The sequence below is a fragment of the Brassica napus genome, chromosome C2 (genome assembly GCF_020379485.1).
Source record: "Brassica napus cultivar Da-Ae chromosome C2, Da-Ae, whole genome shotgun sequence".
NCBI classification, from domain to species: Eukaryota; Viridiplantae; Streptophyta; class Magnoliopsida; order Brassicales; family Brassicaceae; genus Brassica; species Brassica napus.
The window spans coordinates 32,203,899-32,222,008 of NC_063445.1; the positions used below are offsets into that span (position 1 = coordinate 32,203,899).

The 18,110-nt window shown below is 30.9% G+C and overlaps 1 protein-coding gene and 1 long non-coding RNA gene across 3 annotated transcripts; both read right to left on the minus strand.

The window, feature by feature from the left end:
* Nucleotides 1-1,959: 1,959 nt before the first annotated feature.
* LOC111202625 lies at nt 1,960-2,800 on the minus strand. 2 transcript variants are annotated; one of them, XR_002655520.2, is made up of 3 exons: nt 2,741-2,800; nt 2,304-2,668; nt 1,960-2,144 (listed from the first exon to the last, which is right to left on the minus strand). It is a non-coding gene; the product is annotated as an uncharacterized LOC111202625 (long non-coding RNA). The 2 variants fall into 2 exon arrangements; XR_007319974.1 differs by having other exon boundaries at nt 2,304-2,796.
* A 648-nt stretch (nt 2,801-3,448) lies between these two features.
* Nucleotides 3,449-4,009, minus strand: LOC106384582 (secreted RxLR effector protein 161-like). The gene has a single exon (XM_013824524.2). It carries the CDS (start codon nt 4,007-4,009, stop codon nt 3,449-3,451), a length of 561 nt encoding a protein of 186 aa, XP_013679978.2.
* Nucleotides 4,010-18,110: the final 14,101 nt, after the last annotated feature.

Genomic DNA, 18,110 nt, shown 5'->3' on the forward strand with positions numbered 1-18,110 from the left:
TCCTCGAAGGGTTGGACTCTCGATCTTTCAAAATGTTTCAGTAAGAGTCTAATTAGTACAAAAATGGACAGTGTGGAATGGAATGTTCGGTTACGATTGTGAAATAATACTGATGGATGCAAATGTGAGTATCCTTCAAATAGCTTATGGGAGTATCCTATAATTTATATTATATATTATACTAATTTGGTAATCATTTGTTCATATAGGCGCAAATGATTCAATCAACTCTTCTTTAATGCATAAATTCTATTGTATGCTTAATAAGCATTCCTGGGTTAGACTATCTAATTTCGAAGTAGTCCATTATACTGGCATTACTAGAGTAACTTGTCATAAGAATCATATTCTTTTTGGTGTTACTATTTGTGTTGAATTTATATTTCCAGAAGAGACACCCCAAATATTCTCATTCGTAAAATACAATGAGTTAAAAAGGGGATTAATTCATCCCGAAATTTCATTCGTTTAGAACTCTAGCCTTTTCATTTTTTTAGTTAAGTCTATTATGTTACAAATTAATAAAATTGTATAGTTATTTTTCTTCAACTTTAGACATATTAGGTGCTCGTAAATTTGTTGGAAATCTACATTGGGATTTAACCAAACCGTTAGAACTGAATATCTCAAACATATCAGTTTAATATTGTTTTCACTGACTGATATCAAGTAAGTGTACATTTTAATTGTTATTTTTTTATATCGCTTATTCAAATATATGATTCCTATATATTTTTTTTTTTTTGCAATCTTTACTTTAGCCTCAATCGAGTCGTTGTGTTGCATATGAAAAAATGACAGAACATGTGAATACATTCTGGACATCTTATGTGGATGACATAGTCATCTGCATGCTACGGTTCTGGAAGATTGAAATTCTCGCGGTTAGATAAATTTAGATCATATTTTATTCCAGTATTTATTATATATATTTTAACAGTATGATTCAATAGTTCATTTTGTATACAATATATAGGGGGATATAAACATATTACAAACATTCTCGGATGCTCAGAGATAATGTTTAATCCATTAATTGAAGCAGTTACAACGTTCAAAACAATGTTGGTAAATATATTCAATATATATATATATATATATATATATATATAATGATTTTCACAATATATGTTGACATATTTTTTATTGTTTGACAGGATCGAAGAAAACAAAAAAAAAAACAGTTTGAGATTTTATTGTCCACAATTATGTGTTTTATTCCATTTTAGTTTGACTACATGTACTCTTATTTATTTATTATCGGAATATTTTTTATCATCATTTCAAAAGTTCCAAATAATCAATTCAAAATTTTATTGTTATAAACGAAAGTTATGAAATTTTATAATTATTTTCAAACATTTATGATCATTTTCTAATTAAAAATTTAATATAATTGTATGCTTTATTAACTGAATTTTACATTAAATTATTATCATATAATATTTAACTTCTTTTTCGAAATATATTATAAAGACGATATTACAATATTCCTTTTCCAACTACGGCGCTATAAATACTCTATTATTTATCACAATCCTTACTTTAAAAACCTCAGCAAAAAAAAAAAAAGGAAGAACCATGACTTCGTTTTGACTTTCAGATCTGAGTGAAGGGTTTTCATAGTTTGAAACTTGGGTCATATGGTGTAATGTGTCTTCTTAGATCATAATATACACTTTTTATTTTTCATGAAATTTAAAATTTTCATTTTCATTTAAAATTTGAGTTTTACGCTTAAATTTTAATTTTCCGCTTGAAATTCAAGTCTTCCGAAAAGTCTTCCTAGAAAACTTCTCAAAAGACTTCTAGTAAAAGTGTTATATGTTTGAACTTATGTAGTGTTTGATCTTTTGTAAATTTGACTAAGTTTTCTCCCTTAGATAAATGTTGTAAGTTGATGAGAAGAAATTGTTTACAATTTCAAACTTATATTTTTGCATACAGGAGATCCAAAGATGAGAAAAAGACTATTGAAATTTATTATTTCATAAAGTGCAAATTACATTATTAGCATTGGGAAACGTAGAACCATACTCTTACTTGCTGGTCATAGAACCATACTCTTATTCTATATTACATCTTGGCCTCACAAATGGCAGTAACTGCTTCGATAACAAATATAGAACCATCTTTCAACCACTCTGCAACATGAAAGACTCAGTCTCAGCAACAACTCAAAACCTCATATCGTATGATTAAGATCATGAAACTAAAGCTCCGATTAAGTGTAAATCATAAGCCTAGTCAATACACATGAAACAAGGAACAGAAACAGAAACAACAACGAATGAGCTATATACCTTAGCATGTTCAATTTCTTCAAAAAGCAAACGAGCCAGTCTAAGAAGAACCATGACCCCAATAGTAATCATAGCGACATCTGAATTTATCTCTCTCAAAAGGGTGAAACACATGTTGTGCTTTATTGTTCAAAAGTCCAATACCGCACACTTTAGAAGACCTAACATCAAAAAGCAAGTAACACCAACATCAGGTAATGAGAAGAGAGCAATACTACATCCATGCTTGTCATCGCTCTGGATGGTGAATTTAGGGGGAGCAAGCTCGGGCAAAAGGCAGCATAGATCTGGAGACGTGAGACCGTGCTTGTCGTCGGAGAAGTCACGGCGAGGAGCCTCCTCCATCAAGCTTCGTCTACATCCTCCTTCACCAAGCACAAAAAAAAATCTGAATCAAAACTCACACACACACACAGACATAGAAAGAGAGAGGTAACCGTGAGAGAGGTCGGGCGAGAGAGAGAGGCACGCGAGAGAGAATCCGGTATGGGAGAGGATCAGATCTCTTAGAAACACAAAGAGTTATAAGAACAACTTTTCTTATTAGCTTTAGAAACTACTCAAAACTAAAGCTCTCAATATGTTTCTCTCAGATCATATGGAACACCTCTCCATTAGACCTATATTTATATGAAAGACAATTCCCTTTAACATGTGGGATATGGAAAACACAAACCTAACCTAAATAGAAACTTCCTTTTCCTATTTTTAGGTTTCCTTATTGTGTTTATCTTAACATATTAAACATCTAATAATATGTTAAGTTTCCACAAGCTTGGAATTATCCAACATTCACCCCCTTAATTCCAACTTGAATTAGGGAGAACAATTTCTTGAACTCCGATTAAGCTCCTCATTTGCTTGAACATAATCCTTGCTAATGGCTTGGTAAGGATGTCGGCCTTCTGCTCAACACCCGGCACATGCTCCACTTCGATCTGCCCGTTCTCCACACACTCACGAATGAAGTGATACTTCTTGAGTACATGCTTACTCCTTCCATGGAAAACTGGATTCTTGGTTAGAGCAATGGCTGATTTGTTGTCGATCCTAAGCTTGACTCTCTCGCCTTCTTTGCTTAGTATCTCACTCAACAATTCCTTGATCCATATAGCTTGCTTCGCTGCTTCTGTTGCTGCCATGCATTATGCTTCGCATGATGACAATGCAACCGTCTGCTGCTTCTGCGACGTCCAAGTAATCAGTGATGAACCGTAGTAGAATGCATGTCCTGACGCGCTCCTCCCGTCACCGAGATCAATGTTGTGACTACTGTCACTATAACCAACGACACTCCTTGACCCATCTCTCTTGAAGAACAGACCGTAGTTTGTTGTTCCTTTCACATACCGCAATATGTGTTTGATGGCTTGTCCGTGAGAGTCTCTCGGATTGTGCATGTATCGGCTAAGAACACCTACTGCGTAACACAGGTCGGGTCTTGTGTGAAGCAGATACCTCAAACATCCTATGATTCTTCTGAACTCGGTAGCATCTATCTCTCGCTCATCTTCAGCTTTTGAGATCTTCAAATTCGCCTCCATTGGAATTTGAGTTGCGTTACACGCTTCCATCTTTGTGTCACACAGGATTCCTTGAGCATACCTCTCTTGTTTTATTCTGATTCCGTCTGCTCCTTGAATCACCTCTATGCCAAGGTAGTACGTTAGCTTACCTAGATCTGACATCTCGAACTTCTTAGACATCTCCTCCTTGAATTGCCTAATCACCTTAAGTGAAGTTCCTGTCACAAATAGATCATCAACGTAGATGGCAATGATCAAGACGTCTTCTCCTTCAGTCTTGCAGTACACTGATGGTTCCTTCGTGCACTTCTCAAATCTCATATCCTTGAGAACCTGATCAAGTTTCACACTCCATGCTCTGGGTGCCTGGCGTAACACATGCAACGTCTTGTGTAACACACAAACTCGATCCTCTTCTCCTTTCTTCTCAGAACCAGTTGGTCTATCTACAAGCTCTCATATCTTGTTTCTTGTGATAGACTCCAACTCGTCTTCCATAGCTTCAACCCAATCTTCTTCACAAGATAAGTTGAACTCATCTGAGGCAATCTCTCCTCCTCTATCGGTGCATCCTAGATTGAACACATCTGAGGCAACCTCTCCTCCTCTATCGGTGCAACCTAGATTGAACATAGCTGAGGCAAGCTCTCCTCCTCTATCGGTGTGAGATCTTTTGAACCGATAGAATGCCTCATGATTATCTGCTGTCGTTGGTGGTGCGGTTTGTTCACTCAAATCTCCAAGCAATAATCTTAATGGCTTTGATGTACGAACCATGGCCTTAGTCAGGAGTGAGTCTCTGGTTTGCTTCCCTGCGAGACATGTGTCACACACGTCTTCTTCGTGTGTTACACTCGGGAATGAGTGTCTCGTTTGCTTCCCTGCGAGACATGTGTCACACACGCCTTCTTCGTGTGTTACACTGCATTCCTACGACCATCTCCTTCCTTACCATGTTGTTCATCACTCCATAGCATATATGTCCTTGTCGAGCATGCCACCTCCATGTAGCATCTACGTCCCTGACATGTAAACACTCCGGGTAGCTTATCTCCATAGGGGTCTTGTAGAGACGGTTTGGAGATCTTGTCACACGAACTAGCAACCTTCCATGCGAATCTGTGAGCGTTAAGTAGACATCTTTCATGTTAACCTCACATCCGTTTTCTGTTGCTTGCCCAAGACTCAATATATTGTGCTTCAGATCGGGTATGTAGTATATGTCCTTGAGTGCCTTCTTCTCTCCAGTCTTGCACACAAAGGTAACCACACCCTTTCCTACAATGTCAACACACGATCCATCACCAAACTTCACCTTCCCTTTGGTGTTGAGATTCAAACTCGAAAAGAACTCCTTGTTCCCTGTCATGTGATTGCTCGCTCCATTATCCAAATACCAGACACTTGCACTGCCTTTGTCGATATCAAGATTCTTCGGAATCACCTTATCTTCGTTCAAAAACACCACCTCGTGTACATAGAGTGCATCAGCCTCTTCTGTCTCGTTTAGGTTGGTTTCTTGATTCTTCTCTGTCTTTTCGGGACAGACAGTTGCGTAGTGACCAGGCTTGTCACATCTCCAACATATCAGCTTTGAACGATTCTTCTTTGAGTTGTTATCTTCGGTGTGTGACGCACGGTTTTGGTTGTGTGACCTACCTCGACCTCTGCCTCTACCGTTCCGTCCTCTTCCTCTACCACGGGAATTCTCATAGCCCCTCTGACTATGCTCTTCATTGTTCGAAAACATCAGTTTCCCTTGGTCTTCTTTCTGAGTTTCTTCTCCTACACGCTCCTCGTACGCCTTAAGCCTTCCAACTATGTCTTCAAACCCCGTCGAGTTGAGATCTAGGACTTGCTCAAGTGATGCTACGATCTGGATATACTTGTGTCTTGGAAGACCCTTCAAGAACTTCTTGACCATCTTGGATTCTTCTATGTTTTCTCCTAACGAGGTTGCTTTGGATGATAGGCCCGATATCTTCCCCGTGAAGTCATCGACCGTATCTGCATCATCCATCTTCAACCTATCAAACTCCGTCATCAACGTCTGAAGTCTCGCCTCCCTTACACGATCAGCTCCTAGGTGTCGCGACTTGATGGCATTCCAGATCTCTTTTGATGCGGTTTGTTCTCCCACCTGGAGAATCAAAGTCTCTGGAACAGATTGAAACAAAAGAGCTATCGTAACATCGTTCTTCTTTTGATCATCTGAACCGGGTTCGATTGTGTCCCACACTTCATGAACACGTAGTAGAACCTTCATCCTCATCGACCAAACTGTGTAGTTTGTCGGTGACAACATCGGACATTGGATGGATGTAGATCCAAAGTCCTTCGTGCGTGGAGCCCTAGTCATGTCAGCCATCTTGCCGTCGCGATCTCTTGTTCACAAGCACCAGGATCTTAAGCTACAACTTAAGCTTAGATCGAGTCTCCAACCTAAGGCTCTGATACCAATTCAGATCTCTTAGAAACACAAAGAGTTATAAGAACAACTTTTCTTATTAGCTTTAGAAACTACTCAAAACTAAAGCTCTCAATATGTTTCTCTCAGATCATATGGAACACATCTCCATTAGACCTATATTTATATGAAAGACAATTCCCTTTAACATGTGGGATATGGAAAACACAAACCTAACCTAAATAGAAACTTCCTTTTCCTATTTCTAGGTTTCCTTATTGTGTTTATCTTAACATATTAAACATCTAATAATATGTTAAGTTTCCACAAGCTTGGAATTATCCAACAGAGGAGACCTGAAGGCAAGCAAGAGAGAGGAGGGAGCGTGGGAGAGATCTGGCAAGAGATAGAAAGATCCGGTGTCAGAGAGAGAGAGAGAGAGAGAGAGAGAGAGAGAGAGAGAGGCACGGGAAAGGAGATCTGGCGGGTATTGGATTTTAGAGTGTTTTAATTTCGGTGAGAATTAGATGAGTTTTGGAGTTGTCTGAGTGATTCTTCTAGTATAACTTTAAAACTATCTTGGCACTATGTACACTAAAAAAATTTAAAATATTTTTTTAACAGATAAATATAAATTATATTTTGAAACAAAATTTTATTAATATTGTAAATTTTATTTTTCATATCAATATTTTAATAAAAATTTGATTTAATTAAACATAAAAATTATATTTAAGAATATTCATGTATATATTTGAAATTATAATCTTAGATAGATTTTTCTATCTATTTATTTTAATTAAATATATTAAATAAATATGCAAAAGTTGCATAATTACCAAAAATTAAAATTAAACAATATTTATAAAATTTGTAGATATATAAAAAAATAATGAGTTTACTATTAAATTTTTATAATTTTCTTAAAAAAATTATATACATTTTTGAAAATTTTACTAATAAAATTGTATAATTTAAAAATATATAATTAAATTATATTTCGAAATTTATAATGCCATATTTGAATATATTTATTTTAATGATGATTTATGAATTATTCCCATATTCTAAAAAAATTTCCAAAAATATAAATTGACATTAAATGTAATATATGAGTTATTACCTTATTTTAAAAAGTTTACCAAAAATATAAATTAACATTAAATGCAATTGTCCATGTCATATTAAGCTATAAGATATGTCATCAATTTCAGTAGTCACGTCATATTTGTTTTGTAAAATTGATCGTAGAAAAGAAATATGGCAAAATCAGTTCGTAAAAATAGTCTAAGGGACTAGGTAATAATACACGCATAATAGTTTCGTTATTTTTAATAAAGATACATTAATCTGTTTAATTTGGATATCGGTTCGGTTTTATGTTTTTTTTGTTTTTAATCTCCAAAAAATATAACTATAATTTTAAATAAATATTTATTTGGTTTGTTCGGTTAAAATGTTTGATGTTTTTTTGTTTTTTTCCCTGTAATAATAAAAAATTACTAGTATTTGTTGTTTTCATGTTATGTTATGAATCTTAGATAGTCGTGATGTCGAACCAATGTTTTCATATTATAATTTCTAAACGGACAATAGTTAATATATATATATATGGGAAATTACATTTTTACTACTTTCATACTACAAATTTTCATTTTTACCACTACTAAAAGGACATTTTCATTAATAATTTTTTCATTAAGTGGCAAAAAACTCGTATAATCTTGTTCTTTATATATATAATAAATAAATATTTAAATAAATAAAAATCTAAAAAAATAAAAAATATTTTTTTTCGAATTATACAATTTCGAAATTCAAACCCTAAACCCTAAAACTCAACTCTAAACCTTAAACAATCAATCCTAAACCTTTTTTTATTGAAATACGAACCCTAAACCATCAATCCTAAACCTTTTTTTGAAATACTGAACCCTAAACCCTGAAACGTCAACTCTAAACCCTAAACCCCAAAATATCAATTCTAAACCCTAAACCCTAAACCTTCGACTATAAACCCTAAAACATCAGCTCTAAACCATAAACCATAAACTTCAACTCTAAACCGTAAACCATCAACAATAGAGTTTAGAGTTGATGTTTCGGGATTTAGGGTTTAGAGTTGATGTTTCATGGTTTAGAGTTTAGAGTTGATGATTTAGGGTTTAAAGTTGATGTTTTAAGTTTAGATTTAGGGTCTAGGGTTTACGTTTAGGGTTTAGGGTTTAGGGTTTAGGGTTGATGTTTTAAGTTAAATTAGTTAACAATATGTTTTCTTTTTGTCAAAGTTAATCAAAAAGTTATAAATGTCTTTTACCCTTCATTGAAGATGAAAAGTGTTACTTTGAAAATAGTATTTTTGCAATTTCCCTAAATATATATTAGGAAAAATTACATGTTTACCACTTTCATGCTACTATTTTTCATTTTTACCACCACTAAAGAGACATTTTCAAAAATATGCCATTATACTTTATATATATAATAAATAAAAATTTAAATAAATAAAAATCAAAAAAATAAAAAATAATTTTTAAATTTTTTTTCGAATTATACTATTTCGAAATTCAAACCCTGAACCCTACAACTCAACTCTAAACCCTAAACCACCTATCATAAACTCTATTTTTTTGAAATACAAACCCTAAACCAACTCTAAACCCTAAACCCTAAACCTTCAACTCTAAACCCTAAAACATCAACTATAAACCCTAACCTTCAACTCTAAACCTTAAACCATCAACACTCTAAAATATCAACACTAAACCCTAAACCTTAAAAAGTAAACTCTAAACCCTAAACTCTAAAAAATTAACCCTAAACCCCGAAACATCAACTCTAAACCCTAAACCCTAAAATGTAAACTCTAAACCCTAAACCCTTAAAAATTAACCCTAAACCCTGAAACATCAACTCTAAACCATAAACCTTCAACTATAAACCTTAAAACATCAACTATAAACCCTAAACCCTAAACTTCAACTCTAAACCCTAAACTATCAACTCTAAACCCTAAACCCTAAAAAGTAAACTTTAAACCCTAAAAAATTAACCCTAAACCCTGAAACATCAACTCTAAACCCTAAACCTTCAACTCTAAACCATAAACCTTAAATCCTAAACCCTAAAACCCTAGAGGTGATGTTTTAGGGTTTAGAGTTGAAGGTTTAGGGTTTCAGGGTTTAGGGTTTACATTTAGGGATTAGAGTTGATGTTTTAGGGTTTAGATTTGAAGGTTTATGGTTTTAGGGTTTAGGGTTTGAATTTCAGAAAAATATCGGGTTTAAGGTTAAGGGTTTATGTTTAAGGTTTATGTTTAGGGCTTAGAGTTGATGTTTTAGGGTTTAGATTTGATGGTTTAGAGTTTAGGGTTTAGAGTTGATGTTTTGGGGTTTAGGGTTTAGAGTTGATGTTTCATGATTTAGGGTGTAGAGTTGATAATTTTGGTTTTAAAGTTGATGTTTTAAGTTTAGGGTTTACGGGTTTAGAGTTGATGTTTTAGGGTTTAGATTTGAAGATTTAGGGTTTAGAGTTTAGAATTGATGTTTCGGAGTTTAGGGTTTAGAGTTGATATTTCATGGCTTAGGATTTAGAGATTAGAGTTGATGTTTCATGGTTTAGATTAGTTAACCATATGTTTTTTTTGTCAAAGTTAATCAAAAAGGTTATAATTGTCTTTTATCCTTCATTAAAATTGAAGGTAAAAATGATTAGTGTAAACATGAAAAGTGGTACTTTGAAAATGATATTTTTGGCAATTTCCCTATATATTAAGACAAATAATTTAACTACAATTTGGTCGATAGTGAAAGAAGCATTAAAAAAAAGAATATTTTAACTTCCAAAAAATTAGATATTTCAGTTGTGGTAAATACTCAATTATAAGGTGCTCACGTCAATTTGCATCTGTATGTGTATGTAAAACTATATAAAGATGGTTGATAAATATATGAGAAAATTACATGTTTACCACTTTCATGCTACTACTTTTCATTTTTACCATTAAATGAACATTTTCAAAAATATCTTCTTCATTAAGTGGCAAAAGACTTTTATGTCTCTTGTTCTTTATATATATAATAAATAAATATTCAAATAAATAAAAATATAAAAAAATAAAAAATATTTTTTTAAAATTTTTTTTAGAATTATACTATTTCGAAATTCAAACCTTAAACCCTAAACCATCAATCATAAACTTTTTTTTTTTGAAATATGAACCCTAAACCCTCAACCATCAATCCTAAACACTTTTTTTTTTAAATACGAACCCTAAACCCAGAAACATCAACTCTAAACCCTAAACCACGAAACATCAAGTCTAAACCCTAAACCTTCAACTCTAAACCCTAAAATATCAACTCTAAACCCTAAACCCTAAAATTCAACTCTAAACCCTAAAACATCAACTCTAAACCCTAAACCATCAACACAAAACCCTAAACCCTAAACCCCAAACCATCAACTCTAAACCCTAAACTCTAAATCCTAAACCATCAACTCTAAACCCTAAACTCTAAATCTTCAACTCTAAACCCTAAACTCTAAACCCTAAATTCTAAACCCTAAATCCTAAACCCTAAACCCTAAAACCCTAGAGTTGATGTTTTAGGGTTTAGATTTGAAGTTTTAGGGTTTTAGGGTTTAGGGTTTACATTTAGGGTTTAGAGTTGATGTTTTAGGGTTTAGATTTGAAGGTTTAGGGTTTAGAGTTGATGTTTCGGTGTTTAGGGTTTAGAGTTGATGTTTCATGGTTTAGGGTTTAGAGTTGATGATTTAGGGTTTAAAGTTGATATTTTAAGTTTAGATTTAGTGTTTAGAGTTTACGTTTAGGGTTTAAAGTTGATGTTTTAGGGTTTAAATTTGAAGGTTTAGGGTTTAGGGTTTAGAATTGATGTTTCATGGTTTAGGGCTTAGAGTTATGTTTTAAGTTTAGATTAGTTAACCATATGTTTTTTTTGTCAAAGTTAATTAAAAGGTTATAAATGTCTTTTACCCTTCATTAAAAATGAGGGTAAAACTGGTTAATGTAAACATGAAAAATGGTACTTTGAAAATTGTATTTTTGGCAATTTTCCTAAATATATATAAATATATTTTTAATTAATATTAAATGATATTTTTTTCAAAATAATATATGAAAAATAAAATTATTAAAATGAAATTATTTAAAAACAAAAATATTGTAAAATTTATATAAACTGTAATATATAACTTATATATAATTCTTTAAATATGTGTATATATATGCATATAACAGATCAAATTGAATATTCGTTCTTATAAATAATGATATTTGTGATTAACTTTTTTTTTTTACAGATATTGCATTTTAGTATTTGACTAGGTAATAATCTGCGCCTTGCGTTATTTGTGATTATTAGTTTCGTTATTTTTAATAAAAAGACATTAAATCTGTTTAATCTTGATATTGGTTCGGTTTTAAGTTTTTTTTTTTGTTTTTAATCTTCTAAAATATAACTATTATTTTAAATTAATATTCATTTTTGTTTATTCGGTTAAAAATATTTGATTTTTTGTTTTTTTTTCCGGTAAAAACTAAAAATTAATATTATTTGTTTATTTTCATGTTATGAATTTTAGATATTCGTCATATCGAACCAATAGTTTCATATTATAGTTTCTAAACAGATAATAGTTTAAGAAAAATAAAAGAAAATTATTAAAACAAATCATTTCACTACAATTTGGTCGGTAGTGAAAGAAGCATTAAGAAAATTATTTTAACTTTCAAAAAAATTAGATTATTCTGTTTTGGTGAATACTTAGTTACAAAGCGTTCACATCAAAGTGCATATGTATGTGTATGTAAAAACTATATAAAAATAGTTGACAAATATATAAAGATATTGTTAATTAATATTAAATGACATTTTTGTTCAAAATAATACATGAAAGATAAAATTAAATTAATTTAAAATAAAAAAAGGCCTCGACATTAGTCATTTTTTCATATAAAGAAGATAAAATTGTATCCGTAAATAGGGGTGAACACATATCGAATATCTGAGTATTTTGAAGCATTCGTGTCGATTCGATCTTTAGCCACCTAGATATTCGGTGACTCGGATATCCGAAATGTTTTAGAATTTTAAAGAGTATCCGATTTGATCCGTAAATAAAATAAAATTTTAAAAATAATTGAAAATTTTAATAATAACATTTTATTACAAAAATAAAACATTATTTAACCTTTTAAATTCTAGTGCCTACTATAATAAATTTAATTCATAAAAATATTGTAAAACTGATATAAAGTATAATATATATAACATATATATATATAATTCTTTACATATATGTATATATATATATATATATATATACATATAACAGATCGAATTAGATATATGTTCCTAAAAATATTGGTATTTGTGATTTGCTTCTTTTTTGGATTTCGTATTTTAGTATTTGATTTGTTTCGTTGAGTTACAGATATCCAGATTTTTTTGGTTCAAATCAAAACGGATAACGAATCGAATCAAAATTTATGAATATTTTGATCAACTTTATCCGCAAACAATAAAAATAATATATATATAGTTTGGCTTTTGATTCGTCATCTATTTTTATTCGAACCGAAAAATCCAGAGTTTTATTGGAACCATGTATGTGAGTTTTATATTTACAAAAATGCAATGTACATAGTGTGAACACATTTATGAATATAGTGTGAACGCGTTAGCATACTTATTACCAAATCATTGTGAAGCTGTCACGTGTCTATTATAGTGTGAATACATTTATTACAATGTTTCTCTTTTAATATATACAGGATTTGCTTCGTAGAGTAACGAATATCCGGATTTTTGGTTCGAATCAAAACGGATAGCGAATCGAATAAAAATTTATAAATAATTTGTCCAGCTCAATTCGTAAACAGTAAAAATAGCGTAAAGAAGAACCATGCATGTGAGTTTTATATTAAAAAAAGTAAAGTACATAGTGTGAACATATTTATGTAGAGTTTGACTGAAAACCTCTCTACATGTGATATGTGTTCATTTTATTATAAACGCATTTATTACAATGCTTCTACACGTGACATGTGATCGGTTTAGTGTGAACGCATTTATTACAATGCTTATTCTTTAATATATAAGAGATTAAAAGGAAAAATTGCCAAAAAAAAACAAAATTTCACTATAGTTGTTCTTTTGATATAAAAAAATTTTGTCCACTTTTTTTCTCTTTTTTACCCTTTCCAATTCTAAAGGTTAATGAAATAAATAGTTTTATGAATGAAAAAATTGTAAAAATAGAAACAATTGATAAAACACCTATATACACAAACTGATATTTTTTTGGTTTAAAAACTTGATAAATTAAATTTTAAAATTACGTTATACTAAAAGTAGAATTCATCTTCTACGAAAAATGAGTTTGTAGAAAGTGAATTCTAGATTAAACAAATTCGTCTACTTTTTTTTTAGAACGAACAATCTACTATTACTTAAAATTCTAAATATGGGGAATATGAATTCTACTAATTGTAAAGATAGCTACTTTTCTGTCGAATGCAGATTCTACTTTTATTATGTATTCTACAACTCCCGGAATGTGAAATCTAGACATTACTATGATGCTACATGAGGTATAATCTGCTTATGGGATTTTTTTATCTACGCTGTGTAAAAAGTGCTTTCTACGGATAAGAAAACATGATTTTTGCAAAAATTTAAGAAATTTCAGTTAAGAAAATATTTTAAAAATATTTGAAATATTCTAACTTCCTAAAACGTGTAATTTTGGTCACAAAAATATTGTAAAAATATTTTTAATCTCTGTGCTTGCCTAAAACGTTACAAACATATTTTTTTGTTTTTTTGATATGTTTACAAACACACACACACACACACATATATATATATATTCAAAGTTTTTTGATATATTTACCAACATATATCGACTAAAAATTATATATGTATATGTATATTTATTTTTATTTTTATTAATATATTTATTTATAGAATTATTTGAAATTCAATTGTGTATATCACAGTAATATATAAATGTTATTGTCCATGCTATGCATGAGAATATTTTATTTTTAATTAAAATTATATATTAAAAGTAATAGTTGAATTTAAGTATATAAGTATCGTAAAAATATTAGTATATAAGTATGCTTATTATAACAGTTTAAAGTAAAAAATTATTTTTCAAATATGATTAAACATTTAAAATATTTGATAAAATTTTAAGATATTTAAATAACTTATAAAATAGTTATTTTACACTAAAAATTGTTAAATATCGACTAAAAACTCTTAGTAAATATTTTGGAAATTTAAATGTAGAATTTATAAAAAGTATAAATATTAATTTTTTGTGCTCTTTATGTTAGTTAAATTTTATTTATATATTAATTTCTTTTTATTAATATATTTATTTATATAATCATTCTGAATTCAATTGTTTATATTAATTTTTATATTAATATAAAAATGTTAAATATATTACTTTTATTAATGTATTCTAAATGTTTAATTAAATGGAAATTGGATTGTATAACACCAAAAAAACTATAATTCATTTTATAGCCAATTTCCTTAATATACCGGTATATCGTGTGTCTTTTCTATAATATTGCCATAATACCCTTTCATTCCACCGGTTAAACCTGGAAGACAAAAGTAATCTTAATTAATAGTTAGTGACTGTAAAAGAAGAACGTGGCATTGATTATTCTCACATGTCTAACAAAGTAAATTTTGATTGGTAGAATACAAAAAGGTCAATAGATTCATTTTCAGATTTGAGCGACTAAGATGCCACTGAGTGTATTCTTGGAGAATTTTTATGGAGAAGAAGACCATCTTCGAAGGCTCAGTAGGTGACATAAAATGCGAGTAAGACGACACCGTAACGGCAAAACAAATTCACATTCCCTATTATGTAAGTTGCTTTGCTACTCTTAAATTCTCTGAATTTGCATCCTGCCATTGTTGTATGTTGGAGTCTGATATTGTAAAGTAAAATAATTGGGAATTTAGGTGTTCCTGTTTATAAGAAAATGATACTTATATTCCATTTGCAAGGTGGTATAGTTGACTGCGTATATATATATGGAATAGACTCCATGAAAATAACTATGTGAACCTCTATTTCTTTGTTTGTGTAAATTTGTAAATATAATATTCTATATATATAGGTAAATAAAGTAATATAGATGACTATCTGCATAGCATATAAATGTTATTGTGGTGGAAAATTGTACTGTATATAAATGTAGTACAAATGTTTGTCCGCATAGTATATTAACTGTTGTGTTAGTATATTATATGTTATGGAAATAGTTTTCAGTTTAAAGCTAATGTGAGTTATGATCACCACATAATTGATAATCGTAATCTAATACAAGTTGTTTTGTAGCTCTGATGACGAGGAGTAACTACAATAGGCCGGTGAATATGTTTCTTTTCAGATTTGTGGGATTGTTGATGAAATTGTCTCTGTTGATGGTGAAGAATTGTGGTGAATAATAGAGTTTCGAAGACTCTTGTGGCGAGAGACAAGACATGTGCAGTGGCGATCACCTCTATCTATACAATCGAAACCAATGTATTCGTTTATGCAGATAGAATTTTTTTTTTTTTTTTTTTTTTTTTGTAAAAATGTAAAACAATATGTATTTTCATATTTTGTTATGTGATATATTTTGTTACTGTACTATTTTATTATGTTTCATTCCATTTGACGGTTACTAAAAAGTGCTCTATTTTTTTTTATAAATATAGTTTGTAATTTTCTTAAGTTCTCACTATCGTTACATGTTTGTGAACCTCTAAAAATCGTACTATGATCTATATTGTATAATTTAATATTACATAATAAAATTTAATATTACATAATATTATGTACTCTAAGATTTTGATATTTGGGTTTAGAGTTTATATTTGGGTTATGGTTTAGAGATTAGAGTTTAGGGTTTAGTATTTAGAAGGTAAAGGGGTATGGTTAGGGTCAGTTTTAACTTCTTCAATGCAATCATATACATTTCATAATTTTACCAATATGTACTATGTTTTTTTTTGTTCCATTATATTCTATTTGGGTTTAGGGTTTATATTTGGATTTAGAATTTAAATTTTATTAAGAGTTTAGTTATTAGAGTTTAGTGATCAGAGTTTAGAGTTTAGTATTTAGAATGTGAGGGGGTATGGTTGGGGTCAACATTAACTTCTGTTATTCAATCATAGACATTTCATAATTTCACCAATATGTACTATGTTATTTTTTTTGTTCATTCTATTTGGGTTTTGGGTTTATATTTGAGTTTAGGTTTTAGTGATAAGAGTTTAGGATTTAGTATTTTGGAGTTGGGATAATGTTTAGTATTTAGATGTTGTGAATGTAGTTATAATTTTTATTTGAGTTTGTTTAACGATTGAGATTTAAGATTTAGTTTTTAGATGTTGGGGTCGGATAATGTTTAGTACTTAGGTGTTGCATAGTGATTGAGATTTAGGGTTTAGTATATAGGGGTTGGGATAATGTTTAGTATTTAGGGTTATAAATGGATTTATAATTTTATACTATTTCAGCGATATAGAATACATTCGGTGTATATATATATATGTGGTTAGTGAACATGTGACGTGGATGTTTCGATATGTGATTATAAACACGACACAAAAAGAACGAGGTCACTTACTTTCTCACTTGCAACTGGAAACCTGTTAAGCAAAAGGGATATAACCGGATAGTTTGTGGTATAAATATCTGACATTACATTATGTCAGAATCATTGTTATTCACCTTATTTATCTTTCAAATATGGTTATTACACAAATAAGCCCTTAATTAAAATTATATGTATATATATATATATATAAATATGTTTTTAATTTGTTTTTTAATATTTAAATACTTTTTAAAATGTATTTATTTGCTTCATTTGATTAATCAAGGGTTAGTTTTGGGATTACGAAAAAAACTATGATAAAGAGACAACTTAATGATGGTATTATTCCAAAAGGACAACCATATTGAATTTTTGTTCCGTTTTAGCAATTTTGCCTTAAAAACAAAAACTTTGGTAAGATATTTTCTGAAAATTTTACAATTGTTTAGGGGATTTGAAAAGATAATATGGTATTTCTCACCAGTATTATAATCCCGAGCAAGCTCCCTGAATACAGCAAGACAATTTCAGAACAGCATTACCTTCCATTAAAAGTAGCATCGAAGGAGCTGGCTCTACAGGGACTGACTCTGCAAAGAATGCTGTGTTCACCTGATCACGCAAAAAAAACAAGTTAGGATTGAAGTTTTGATAATATATGTTTGAACCGAGATCTGTCGATAAACTAGTAAAGAAAGGGGACGAGTTCTCGTCGGTGGGTCGAGACAAAGACGTTTTATTAGATCAAGGAATCATTTGATTGTGTTACGAAAGAGGAAAGAAACGGTAGAAACGAGCCGGCGAAAGCTAGTTCGCCGGAAGGTAGAAGTCTGCGAGAGTAAAGATGTAAAACCCTAGTTTCTAGCCGAAAGTAAGTGTGTAGTGATTTGCGGATCCCTTTCTCGCTGCCTCTCTCTCTCCTTTTATAGGTGGTTGCTCGTTAACCTAGTTCATCTTGACCTAATGGACCTTTTTTTTGTCAATTGGGCCGAACTGTCGGGCCGCTGCTTCGAGTCGTCGAGTCGACTGCTTTCAGTCGCTCGTTTGGTCGGCTAAAAGCAGTCTCAAGTCGAGCCGATCAGTTACTCGCGAGTCGATGAGCCGAGCCTCTCCCATATGGTTATGTGTTAGGACAACTATCATGTGGGCCTTTTGGGATGGCCAGACCCAACAATATACTTGTTCGAAAGGGTAAGGAAACAAAAAGATGGTTACGAGCTGCAGCA

Coding starts and splice junctions, on each gene's coding strand:
- LOC106384582 (XM_013824524.2), bottom strand. CDS start 4,009: ATGTCTAAGAAGTTCGAGATGTCAGATCTAGGTAAGCTAACGTACTAC.